Consider the following 13,682-nt stretch of genomic DNA (forward strand, 5'->3'; position numbering starts at 1 on the left):
TAAAAGGTGCTAAATTTAAAACACCTAATAAAATTGATTCTATCATACTAATAAAGATATAGCCATCCAGCTAATACACAACTAAGCAAAGATTATGAACCTCCCAATAAATACCATAAACTTGGAAGCATTTTTGTTAATCTACTACATCTAACAAACAATGGCATTTTTCCAAGGAAAAATACACTTCTGGTGTATTTTGATCTTGTGTTGTATGTCTATGTTGGTTTCCTCCAACAGGCTCTACACGAGTCCAAGCGTTCCTCGTTTAACCGATGTTTTTCCTCGTGTTTCGATTGATAGAGGGTTTTCCAAAGTTTTTGGAGGCTCAAATGTTCAGGTCATCAATGGATCCATGGCCACTCTTGCTCTTGACAAAAACTCAGGTGAAGTCCTTCAAAATGATTGATACTTATAAATTTTTAACTCTGATAAATGCTTCAAAAACTTTATTAATTGTCTCGGGTTCTCTTTTGTTTTTGATTCAACACGCAGGATCTGGATTGGCATCGGTAAACAAATTTCACTACGGATTCTTCAGTGCTGCAATCAAGCTGCCTGCTGGTCTCACTTCTGGGGTTGTAGTGGCTTTCTATGTAAGTTCATTGGTCATATATCATGAATACACACTATAACTTGAGCACTAACCAGTTAGTAAATAAATAAGACGTTAAAATTTTGAATATTTGCATATATGTTGTCACGACCATGCTTTGACATCTACTTTTGCTTAATTTAGTGAGATAACAAATTGAATGCATGGAATTTTTGCAGCTGTCTAATGCAGATGTGTTCCCTCACAATCATGATGAGATAGACATAGAACTCTTGGGCCACGATAAAAGAAATGATTGGGTCATCCAAACAAATATATATGCAAATGGAAGCGTAAACACAGGAAGAGAGGAGAAATTCTATCTCTGGTTTGACCCAACACTACAGCACCATCAGTACAGCATCATCTGGAACAACCATCATACAGTGTAAGAAACCCAGAATCCCTTGCGACTTACGAGACAGAGCTTACCTACACTTGGGGTGTCACGGTGGTAGTATCCCAAAGTCAATCACGCATTATCATTTCTTTTAGCTTAACCGCATGACCGTCTGTGGTTCGCTTAGGATGCATACCACCACCACATCTCAAGGTGCATGAAAGTTCTTCTCTACCGGACGTTTGAAATTGCCCAATATTCTAAATTCCCATGAAAACATTTGCAGGTTTCTAGTGGACAACGTCCCAGTGAGGGAGTTTCAGCACAGCAGTTCATTTTTCCCATCAAAACCCATGTCAGTTTACGCAACAATATGGGATGCATCAGATTGGGCAACTCATGGAGGAAAATATCCAGTTAACTATAAGTATGCACCATTTAGGGTTTCGTTTGCAGAGATGGAGATGAGTGGCTGCATATCCAATCCCACCGGAACAGTGACGTCTTGTGTTCGGAGCAATCCCTCGAGCGTGGACCCCGTCGAGGGGCCGGAGTTTGTTAAGTTGTCTAGTCAACAAATTGGCGCAATGGATTGGGCAAGAAGTAAACTCATGTTTTACTCTTACTGTAAAGATACAAAAAGGTTTAAAGTTATGCCACCAGAGTGCAAATAATTATTTTTGAAACATTATTAATTTATCATGCTGATTATACTGTAAACAATTGCAATATTATACAATTCCATATTCAAATTGTTCACCTCTCTATCCAATTCATTAATTGTTTTCCATGAGTTTTGCTAGCATTACGCACAACTGACTAACGTTAGAATTGCTCAATTTTTTGTTTTAGTGCGTGGCACTAGCCCTACTCTATTTTCGATTCTTCAATGGCTCTGTGTATAGTCGCTATCTTTCCTTTATCTCTGTTTCTGCGTGATCCACTCCCTATTCCTTAGAATATGTTTACTATCGATGTTATGAACAAAAAAATACAAATTGACAACTACAATTGAAGCTTTTTCAGGACCAATCAGCCAACACAGATGTTTTGGCAAAACCTTGGCCTATTTTAATATTGTGAATGGACCCATTTGGTCGATGTTATTTGTTTTCTCTTACAATGTGATGTTCTAAAGTTGAGAAAGGAGACTCAAACTTGTGTGCAAGAGAGTGAGCACACAACCACGTCTGCAGATTCGATGGAGGATTCATCTTTGTGATATAGCAGTGGGTCATGGGGGGCAAAGATACAAGGTGGGCTTCAACCACTTCATGTCATGTACAGATCCAAAAAAGTGGAAATATATTCCATGCCATCTCCTTAGTTAACAAGCCACGAGCCAAATCTGGCATTATATGGACAATACCTAACTAATAAACAGTGATTGGTCGCCAGTATCTTTGTAACTTGTTGACTTTGTGGTACAATGAAACGGTAAAACATTTGAGGTTTAATTGGCACCGGTTGGACTAGCGAATCATAATTATCAGAACCTAACTAACCTACTATTAATGACAGATAGTGTAAGACACAAAATTCATGTACCTTGAGTTGTAAAATGTGATTGGAAAAGGAGAAAGTGATGCCTCAACAAACCATAGAAAGTTGATTGTCATATTAGACCAACCACAAACCTACTGATTAACTTAACCAACAGTTAATTCAACAGAAACATTAATAGTTCTTCACAAAGAAGCAAATATTTTTTGTCACCACCCCAATGCCATCATGAGATCACAGCCACATATTCTGATGCAGTACTCTCAATTTATTTTTGGCAGTGACAAAAAAAGCTTGTGAAGTTCATAGCCATGCAGGATTCGTCAGGGGGTGACAACAGCCTTGACTTGCAAGTAATTGGAAAGACCGTAAATGCCCTTTTCTCTTCCGATTCCACTCATCTTGTACCCTCCGAAATGAATAGAGCATCAACGACATAGAAGCAGTTTATAAATACACTGCCAACGCACTGCGCGAGTCAGTATGTTTCAGTGTCTATGTTTTGTGTAAAGATCCCTGCAGCAAGTCCATAACGAGAGTTATTTTCCATAGTGAGAGTTATTTTCCCTTTCGTATCACCTCATTAAGATCCCTGCAATCGGCCGTAAGGTTAGTTCTAACTTCTAAGGGAAGCACAGGACGCTGTAATCACAACAGGCATAGAGAAGAATATTTAATTGCTCACTTGTACTTCAAGATGGTATGCACCAAACCAAATATCTACTCACGAGCTATTGGCATGTCATCCAACCCCACGAGACAATAATGTTTAGATCAATCGTAATCATGTTCCGGCTTCTTGGTAAATATTATGGTTTTTATGTTGATTAGTACCTGAACATCTGATAATACAGTGGGCTTAATATAGTTACCCTTTGTGCCAAGCCTCTCTCCTCCGGTTCCATTTTAGCTCCACCTTTAACACCATAATCTATGTACTTTGGGATCTTCTCGAATTGGTCTGAATCGGTATGATTAGAATACAAAACCGGAAATGCAAGTGAGGCTGTGGAACAACTTTGGACAGCAACGTGTTTAATGGTCTGAGACTAATAGAGCTGTCACTTGTTTACCTGAGGACCTTGCTCAACGCCCCCCTTGGACGGGTCTCCAACAACGCGTCTCTCAGCATGAGCCTTTGCTTTCTCTATGAACTCGTCATATACTTTTTCATCTACAAAAGTACGAGAACCATCGCAGCAGCATTGACCCTACAAACAGAGGTGTCATGTAATCAGCAAATGTATTGCTTTGCCTCTTAGAATCAAACTTTTTCTTCGAAGCATCAGCATCCTCACATACAATAATATGGGATCTCCCGCCAAGCTCCAGTTACTGTCTTAAGATTGCTTTTGGCAGCCAATTCAAGTATTTTTTTTACCAGTGTCAGTTGATCCAGTAAACGCAACCTGTGGAGGGATCAACGATACTTTTTAGCAGAAAAAATGCATTCATATGAAAAATTGGTGAAAACTAGAACACTAGTAGCCCAATTACTATTACTCTCGTAACCATATACTGTCATAGAACAAGTAAAAGTTACAGTAAGCTGTCATCTTTGGCCACGGTCCTTCACCAAGGCCTTGCGGGCAGCAGAAACTGCGCGGTTTACATCTTCAGCATCGCCTTCAGCAGCGTGAGCAATCACGTCCCCAGTCTGGGTGTCCAATGTGAGAAAAGTTTTCCCTGATCAAAGCGTCACGCGAAGGAACCCGAAAATGATATGAATGCTTGAAAACATGCTGATTACTCCAATGTTGATGTAGAATCTACAAATTGTCCATTAATTAGAAGCTGAGTATAATCTACTTTGACGGATGGAGTGATGGGTGCCTCCATGGAAGCATCGGTGCTACATTTACCAATTCCTCTAACCTCAGAAGATCTCCCTGGTAAAAGTAAAATCAAGTAAATGAGTGAAAACTATACCAGGGTAAAGTTACATGTCAAAAAATCCAGTCAGAAAAAAATAACATTAGCACAATATTAAAGTAAAGTACAAGAAGCTAGTCATTTATGATCATTTGCATCTCCTGATTAGCAGGTGATATTCTGAATTACTCTAATTTACAGAATAGAAAATTTCAACTTAAGTGCAAAGGACCTGACACATTGTGTCTTGACTAATTAGCCAAACTCGCGTATGCCTATGTAACAAATTTTAATCACCAAATAATGTGACAAATTTCATGATAGTTTTGTAGTTAACATATATGATTTTCTCCCTTTTAAGTTCCTCTTCCTTTCCTCTCTTCTTATTTGAACGGTCATGATTAAGTTAATATGATTTTCTCTCTTCTAAGTTCTCCTTCCCGAACTCAGATCCTCTCCATATCTAATGATCTTGATCCTAAGGATCAAATGATCCGGGTTGTTTAAATTTGATTCAACGGCTACAAACATGAGGCTTCCCTAAAAGTTATAATAATTATAGAGTTTAATCAAATTTCAATGGCCTGAATCATTTGATCCTTAGGCTCAGGATCATTAGATCTAGAGAGGATCTGAATTCCTCCTTCCCTTTGTCTCTTTTTATTTAAACGGTCATGATTAAATTACGTCAACGTCTTGTACTAATTTCATTATAAAAATGAAAAAACAAAGAAAAAAAAGTAAGAGAGAAAGGAAGGAAAAGGAAGGCAGAGAGTCATATTAGAACATGCTCTCCTCCTCAAAAAAGCAAGTTAGGACCATACACAGATACGGTGGGTGACTGAGAAAAGCCAAAAGCCACTGTTGAACGAAAAGCCATAAGTCAGAGATAGGGATACCAGAAAAGAAGAACCAAGTTGTGTGATAGGTTTCAGAAAATTTTACCAAAAAAGAAAAGAGATCCAAAAACACATGATCTAAGTCTCTTAAAATTTCAACTTAATCCATCTTATGCCAACCCACTGAGCTATTTCATCCAAATTTTGTTTGTTCATCTTAGTACTGGTTTGGTACCGATGTCTTTTTATAAAAAGTAGATATAAAAAAAAGTTAAGCTCAAAAAAATGTTTGGTAAATACTTAAAAACAGCTTATTTTCATAGTTTTGGGTGAAAAAAGCTGAAAACGTGAAACAGCAAAAGTGAGCTTATTCTCAAAGCATAGTATAAACATTTTTTTTTAAAGCACAGCAATACCAAACCAGTCCTACACTACTAGAAAATGGCTCTAAAAGAGACCATTTAATTAGAGACAGATATAAACGACTCATTTAAAAGTGTTTTTAAAATATTTTTTGTGAAATTGATTTTTGAAGCATAAGATATATGCTTTTTGCAAAAAACATTTCAAGTGTTTTTATAGAATCTATTTCAATTTTAAAAATTAATTTCAAAAATTTTTTTACAAAACACTTTCCGTCACATTAAAAATACTTTCAATCGATCCAAAAACAGTCTTTTCAAAATTCTAGAGGGGACTGATTAGTACAAATCCATGCCTAAAAGTGTAACGTGACTGATATCAGTACCTTATCTTTATTAGCAAGAAAAATGAAAAGAATGAGATGGAAGAGAATGGAAAAAGGTGGAGATAAAATTCTAGTTCATTTTAACGAAAAATCATATTTTTACACTAAAAAGTTAATCATGGTGCTATTCACTTTAACAATTATTTTGTCCTTACCGTTAAAACTTACAATTTTCAAACCATTTTCATTAGTTTTTTTTTTTAATTTGGTGGGGATATTAGTTATTAACTCTATTAATCTATTATCTTTTTTTCCCAAATGTTTTTACGATCAATATAAACTTTTTGTCCTAAAAATATTAAATATTTTTGTTTTCAAACAGTTTGTTTTTTCTTCCAAATGTTGGATTTGCTTTTGTAAAAATTGTTAATTGATACATTTAATTTGAAACATATCACTATTGTTGTCCGTCCAATTTTCTCTTAATATATTAAAATAAATTTTATATTGGTACGTTGGTTTTAAAAATACTTATAACCGTTTTGACAACAAAAATATTTTAATTGTAGGTAATCATTGCTAAATTGTAGGAATTATCTAAAATTAAATTGTATCTAACTACGTTTTCTTTTACAGTTATCTCTAAAGGTAAGAGAGGAATCAAAAGGAAAAATTTAAAAACTTAGGATTCCACCAGAATAAGAAAAATTAACCAAAAGAAGAAAAAATTGTTAACAAATGATTATCCCATTTTGTTCATACCTGGTACCACGTCCCAAAAGCAATTAGAAATCTAATTCAACCAAAAATTAAAATCCCTTGGATTTGTACATCAAACAAGAGAAAGAAACTCCTTGGTAGCAGATGTGATCCTCGATGGCAGATCCGTCGTGATGGACTGAGAGAATGAATAGGAGGGGAGGCGGTCGCCACCGGGAGAAAGAAGGAGAGAGAGGGAGGGGAGGGCTGGGTTATTTCACAGAGAATGAAAAGAGATGGAGATCTGATCATCTGAGAGAGTTTGTTTAAAATATTCACCGTTAAGATTGATCTAACGGCTCAAAATTGCAGCGCATTAGGCCCAAGGCACCTGAGATTTTGCGGAAATGATTTCAATTTTCAGAGGAATTGGCTATCGGACCCAAAGTTACACATACATACATACATATACATATATATATACATATATATATATATATATATATCCCAATCCTGCGTGCATGGCTGCATGCATATTGCATACATATGACAGACCAGATAACAGTGAAGGCAATCGCCCGCATGTTATCAATACCCAACAATGTGTTCACATCACACTCATCATTGCCATCTGAGGCTGATCGATCTCTCGATCCAGAAGCTATCGTTATCTGCGTAATTTAGGTACACTACCAAGGGGTTATGTAGAATTGTCTTTAAAATGATTGAAAATATTTTTTTTAGTAAATATTTTAGGATTTTAAAAGTAAGTTATTCTTGAAAGAAGCGCCAGTTAGATGCTTCTTACGTGAAATAATAAAATGTTTTTCTAAGATTCATTTGCTTTTTACTAAGAATTGGTTACCAAAAGTACTTTCAGTCATTGTAAAAGTACTTCCAAATGAACCCTAAGTTTTCAACATGCGTGGTTTACACATGAAAAAAAATAATTGACTTTCTCAATAAATAAATAAATAAAGTTTTATTTTTAGTTATGAGACATTGCTTTATACAAAATTTTATCTTAGTCTATGGACTTTATTTTGTCTAAGTATAGCACCTGCACTCATTGTTTGTGTCTCGCTTCATCCTGTCTCGTTATCTTTGTTATATAAGCTGTTAAGAAAAATGTTAAGGAGATTCTCCATGGACTCATCTCTCAACTCATGTTCCACAATGTTTATAGTGAAAAAATAACGTTCAATTGTGAGATGACAGATGATTCATGAAAGAGTCCCTTTTTAACAGAATCACCTTAACATTTCTCAACTGTTAATTTGACGATGTGGCCGAAATATATGTAGGTTTTGCTTTCCACTTTGTTTACTGAAACTGCACCACTCAACTTTCTACTCAAAACACAATGGCCAAACAATTTCTCCAACGTAATTATTCTCATTTAGTCCGCAAATTTCACACTTAAGTAGTTTCCAAAATCAAATAGACTGGTTATTGTATATATTAACATTCTAGATCATTGTGTTTTTCTTCAAGTGAAAAAAAAAATGCATGATTGTTATTTTTAGCATCCATGTAACAATTAATTTATGTTATAACATGTGGATATGCTGGTTTTTTTTTATCTTTGATCAATGAGACATCAACTTTGTCATCCAGCTCGTATTATAATATACACATAACAAACATCGTGTGATTGTGTGATCAGCACACATAAAAATTTCCTCCAAATAAGGCAACTTTAGCTTTTGCTTGTTTTACATTTATGACTTTAGTTCAAAGTCCAACAACATTAATCACAATTATAATTTTTCATGTTTTAACATTTTGATTCTTCATGCTACTTAATGTTATGGTCTAATGATATTCTTCTCTTTTTATAAGTTAAATTATAGATTCAATTATGTATGTACCCTTAATGCAAGTAATATATCGTTGTATTAAAAATCACATAAATTAAAAAAAACTCTACTATTATAATCCGACGACTTTGCTGCCCCCAAATCACAGCAACCAGCCATACAACGCCACCGCCCACATCAATTATTCGAATAATTTCTTCACTTTATATTGAAGAAAACAAAAAAGTCAAAAAAAAAAAAAAAAAAAAAAACCAAAACAAAAGAATAAACAAATCAGTGGCAAGATTGGTAAATTACCCACAAAGGAAGGACGTTTATTGTGCAAAGAGCAAGTGCGTCAGAGATATCATATTCTGGGGAATATTTGTTTTTTCCAACAAAAACAGAAAGCCGAATTCAGCAAACCCTAATTGAGAACCTTATCATTTTATATTGTACCTTCAGAAAAATAAAGGAAATTTTAACAAAAAAAAACTTTATGTACTGGTTATTTTAATAAAAAAAATTATATTCTTAAATTAAAAAATCAATTTTGATACTATTAACTTTATCCTTTATTTTTTCTTTATCGTTAAAACTTAAAATTTTCGATATTTTTTCTTTAATTTTTCAAAAAACAAAAGAATAAATAATAAATAAATATAGTCAGAGTCATAGTGAAAGTCCGAAAGTAGGAAAGAAAAGCAAAAGCAAAGCACACAGCCAACCGCGTCAGTACTAAGCACAACAATTCGATTCTTTTTGTGAAAACTTTTCTTCAAGGGTTCGTTGGCAGTTGATTTTAAAATGATCAAAAATATGTTGAGATAAAATAATATAGATTTTAAAAGTACTCAAAATGTTTCTTGTGAAAATACCGATTTTATACACTTTTTGTAAGAAGCATTAAAGTATTAAGAGTTGATTTAAAAAATATTTCTTTCAAAAACATTTTTAGCAATTTCAAAAGTATATCGAATAAGCCTTACATAATATCTCTTTTAGAACCGCTTCCAATCATTTATATAAATTATCACATTTATAATACGAGTAAAAGGGTAATACTACATACTAGTGGCAATTACCATTTTTGACCTTCAATTTTTAATTTTAAAGAAATCTCGCAATCCATCATTTACAATTGGACCACTAATTCGTGATTTGTAGTGATAATCACATTGAAAGTCACACTCTTTATGTGTTGCACCCGAATAATTTACCAAACAATATTTTAATTAAATTTAATAACCTGAATTAACATGATTAATTATTAAAGAATAAAATAATATTCGTGGCATTATATAAAGCAACCAAAACCGAGACTGAATGGTCTCTGCCTCTGAGTGTCCTTAAACCGCTTGGAAACTCGCTCGCTGGCGGCTCGCTCATTCATATCGCCTCCCTAGGTTTCGTTGGTTCATACCTTTGGTGCGTTTGGCCATGGCGGACGAGATTGTGGTGGGGTCCGCTGATTTGCCCGTGAAGAGGCCCAGGGGGGAAGAAGAGAACGGCGCGGAAGCTGCTGCTTCAGCCGTGTCCATGGAGACTGACGGTGGCAAGGAGCCGGATTCTGTCTCCACTGTTATTCCCGGCTGGTTTTCTGAGATTAGCCCAATGTGGCCAGGTTGGTTTTCTCTTCCATTCCCATTTATTTTGTCACTATAACTTGTGTTTGGAAGCTCAGAAATTGTGGGAAAGTTTCCAAATAGTGTATTTATAGCTATAAATTTTATGAAACCATTGGTGGGTTTTCTGAATCGTTGTTTGTATGCCTGTTAGGGATTAATGCTTGCTATTGAAATCTTGGAAATGGGGTTTTGCACAGAATAACAGTTTAGGCTGAAACTAATAGATTGTGCCATTTTATATGGACCACATATTGGTTTGTCAGAGTAATATTGATTATTCAGTTTTTTGTTAGATATTCAAACACATTTATTAGTTCATATGCTCGGTTCGTGTTGATAATTATAGCGTTTCTTTCTCCAAAGTCACATTAGGTTTTCACGTCGATTTCGGCATTGTTTTAGTCTACGTCTGGGCCTTATGTGTTAACTACATTGTAGTGTTTGGGAATTGAAGAGAAAATCAAGAACAGATGAAGAGAATGATGAACACAGAGATATTAGAGAGAGAGAGAGAGAGAGAGAGAGAGAGAGAGAGAGAGAGAGTTTAGAGAGAGAAATAGGATTTGTATTAACTAACTAAGTGAAGGTTACACACTGTTTTTATAAGAGAAATCCTAACAACCTTACTAACTATATTACTAACTGTATTTCTAACTGTATTACACTTGTACCCTTAATATTTTCGTGAAGTTCTAGATTTGGGGTCTATGGTATTCCAAACCCAGGAATTATAGCCTATAGGATATAGAGCATATGATAAATTTCACTCCTCTGCTTTCTTATATGTCATCAAGTGTTGGAATTCGAGGTATACTGCTTGATGTTGCAATGCATAGCGGTTATGGGTCACTTGCAAGGATGGTCACTTGCTGCAATTTGCACCCTTTCTAACTATAGTGAATAATTTCTCAACCATTGTTTGTTCATATTATAGTGCATATTGCATGATGTTTAAAACATAAGATTAACAATCGGATGCTTAGCAAATGAAAACAAGGTTTAATCGGTGTTTTCTTGATTGTTTACTGTATCTTCCCATTGTTTGGTAGACTGATTATAGAACTAGACGGCATATTGTATGGAAATTGATTTATACATGATATTATGCAGGAGAGGCACACTCCTTGAAGATAGAGAAGATTTTGTTTCAAGGAAAGTCCGACTATCAGAATGTGATGGTCTTCCAGGTAATTGACATTTCTCAGAAGATGTTAGTGTTACTTTTTCTATTCACATCTATTTCTAGTTGTCTCAATTGATTCCACGATTTCTGTTTACAGTCAGCGACATATGGAAAGGTTCTTGTATTAGATGGGGTGATTCAGTTAACTGAAAGGGATGAATGTGCCTATCAAGAAATGATTACTCATCTCCCACTCTGCTCAATTCCAAACCCAAAGAAGGTTAATATTGTATTCTGTTGAACTATCATTTACTAAAACTGTGCTTTGACTATTGTTTTTTAAACAATAAACTGCGAGTGGTTTGAGCATTGTGAGTCATTTTTGAAGTCTAATACTTTGATGAACCCTGTTTCTGTTTACAATCGGTTCTGTCTATTAATCATCTTTCCAAATTGGTTTTCTTTAGGTTTTGGTTATTGGTGGGGGAGATGGTGGGGTATTGCGGGAAGTGGCTCGCTATGCTTCGATTGAGAAGATTGATATATGTGAGATCGATAAGATGGTGGTTGATGTAAGTAATAATGATGATATCTTTGGGCTTGTTCTGTTTGTTAATTTTAATGTATCAATTATTCAAAGTAGCTAGTGGAATAATTTGGGTACACATAAATTTGTTACTCGAATGAATTTTCTTTGACTGGAACATGCATGTTACCATGTGGTTCTCATTTGACATAGTGTCTGTCAATATGCACAATAGGACTAGAGACTTCTGAATTTTATCGGATGAAATGATAGCAGATTTATTATTCTTCTGCATTCCAGGTGTCTAAACAGTTTTTCCCTGATGTGGCTATTGGATACGAGGACCCACGGGTCACACTTCATGTTGGTGATGGTTAGATCAGCTTGTTCTTCGTCTGTCTAATTTTTCTTGCCATTCATTTCGTTTGTTGCAAATGACTTGCTCATAAACTTTCTCTTAATACCGTAGGAGTTGCGTTTTTGAAGGCCGCTCCTGCAGGAACTTATGATGCAGTAATAGTGGACTCTTCTGACCCAATAGGTATTAATAAGAAACTACATGCCTCCCACTCCTAATAGAAATATGAGAGTTGTGAGTTTACTGGTTTTAATGCTTGTTTGCAATCAGGTCCTGCAAAAGAACTTTTTGAGAAGCCCTTTTTCCAGACAGTAGCTAATGCTCTTCGTCCGGGAGGAGTTGTGTGTACACAGGCAGAAAGTATATGGCTTCACATGGACATCATTGAGGATATTGTGGAAAACTGTCGTGAGATATTCAAAGGTTCTGTCAACTACGCATGGACTACAGTCCCTACATATCCAAGGTATCTCTCTCTCTCTCTCTCTCATGTACACACACAGGTGTACAATGATGTGCCTGCATGACTACATTTGTGTTTATGACTTGTTTAATTGCGGTTTTTTTTTTTTTTTTTTTTTCATTTTGCAATATACTAGGTGGTATGTTATCACAGCTAATGGTTTCAAAAGTGTGCAACATGTGACTTAGAGACCACCATATTTTTTCCACAGTTAGCTTAATCTATTGTTTGTTTTTTCTGAAAGCGATAATTCTATCACGTACACGGCCATCAGTTATAAATTTTCTTCCACTATCACAACTTGCGTTGTGTTGTATGTAGTAGAGTATTATCTATGTTGGTTGCTGGTCCGTCTTTAAATCTGATTGGAAATGTTCTATCTTACTGCTGTTTTTGCTTTTTCGTTTCTGTTTCAGTGGGGTGATTGGTTTTATGCTTTGTTCTACCGAGGGACCTGCTGTGGATTTTAAGCACCCTGTGAATTCAATTGATGCATCAAAACGACCCTTAAGATTTTACAACTCTGAGGTGTGATTTTGCTTTTTCTTGTTTTCGTTGAGCTCCGTCAACATGATCCCTGTATTTAACTTTTTTTTCTCTCTCATTTTCAGATTCATACAGCTGCTTTCTGTCTACCATCTTTTGCTAAGAAGGTGATTGACGCAAAAGCAAAGTGAGGAAACACTTTCAGTAGCATCCAACAAGCAGATTTGTTGTTGCCGAGCACCTGCTTATGCGTAGTTGAAATAGTTGAATCTAGAGCAATGGACCATGGAATAATTTGATATTTGAATTGCTGTTCCCAATTGGGATTATTGGAGCTTTAGTAGTGATATCAACAGTGTTTTCGAAGATCGTCTTATATACATGAAATCTTGTTTTTGCCTCCATTTAATCTTAAATTAGATCATATTTTCCTGCAAATGCGTGACTTTTCAACAGGTCCGGACATCAAGTCCGTCGTCTGGCGGAACTCGAACCTCGTACGCCGTTTTGGCATTCCTCAAACCGTTGTCTCCGAAAGCGTCATCGCCTCCTTTCCTCCCCAAGCTCTGCCTTTTGCAGTTGTTGAAGTAAACCACGAAGACAACCCACTTCATCACATTCACGATGCAGAAAACTCCCGCATGAGCAACAACTCCGTTCCTCCTTCCACAGCATGCGAAAAACCAGCACGACGCTCTTAAACCGAGTCCGAAAACAGAGAAAACGAGTGAAATAACGAGTCCTTGATGCCGTCACCGCTCTC

General features: G+C 35.7%; 2 protein-coding genes and 1 long non-coding RNA gene across 3 annotated transcripts; 2 read left to right on the forward strand and 1 right to left on the reverse strand.

The window, feature by feature from the left end:
* Nucleotides 1-69: 69 nt before the first annotated feature.
* Nucleotides 70-1,694, forward strand: LOC125477778 (probable xyloglucan endotransglucosylase/hydrolase protein 33). Its single transcript, XM_048585231.1, has 4 exons — nt 70-386; nt 496-596; nt 775-983; nt 1,222-1,694. The coding sequence occupies exons 1-4, from the start codon at nt 161-163 to the stop codon at nt 1,607-1,609; spliced, it is 924 nt and encodes a 307-aa protein (XP_048441188.1). The 5' UTR covers nt 70-160; the 3' UTR covers nt 1,610-1,694.
* An 800-nt stretch (nt 1,695-2,494) lies between these two features.
* On the reverse strand, nt 2,495-4,481 carry LOC125477876. The gene is made up of 4 exons (XR_007258746.1): nt 3,741-4,481; nt 3,512-3,649; nt 3,124-3,399; nt 2,495-3,030 (listed from the first exon to the last, which is right to left on the reverse strand). It is a non-coding gene; the product is annotated as an uncharacterized LOC125477876 (long non-coding RNA).
* Nucleotides 4,482-9,775: 5,294 nt separating this feature from the next.
* On the forward strand, nt 9,776-13,323 carry LOC125477842 (spermidine synthase 1-like). Its single transcript, XM_048585343.1, has 9 exons — nt 9,776-9,959; nt 11,074-11,150; nt 11,244-11,366; nt 11,554-11,658; nt 11,913-11,985; nt 12,082-12,153; nt 12,241-12,436; nt 12,850-12,961; nt 13,045-13,323. Exons 1-9 carry the CDS (start codon nt 9,776-9,778, stop codon nt 13,108-13,110), a joined length of 1,008 nt encoding a protein of 335 aa, XP_048441300.1. The 3' UTR covers nt 13,111-13,323.
* The last annotated feature ends 359 nt before the right edge of the window (nt 13,324-13,682 follow it).

Source organism: the organism of the source record quoted next, unplaced genomic scaffold, assembly GCF_019419815.1.
Source record: "Pyrus x bretschneideri cultivar Hongxiangsu unplaced genomic scaffold, Pyrus_bretschneideri_v1 Contig22, whole genome shotgun sequence".
NCBI lineage: Eukaryota > Viridiplantae > Streptophyta > Magnoliopsida > Rosales > Rosaceae > Pyrus > Pyrus x bretschneideri.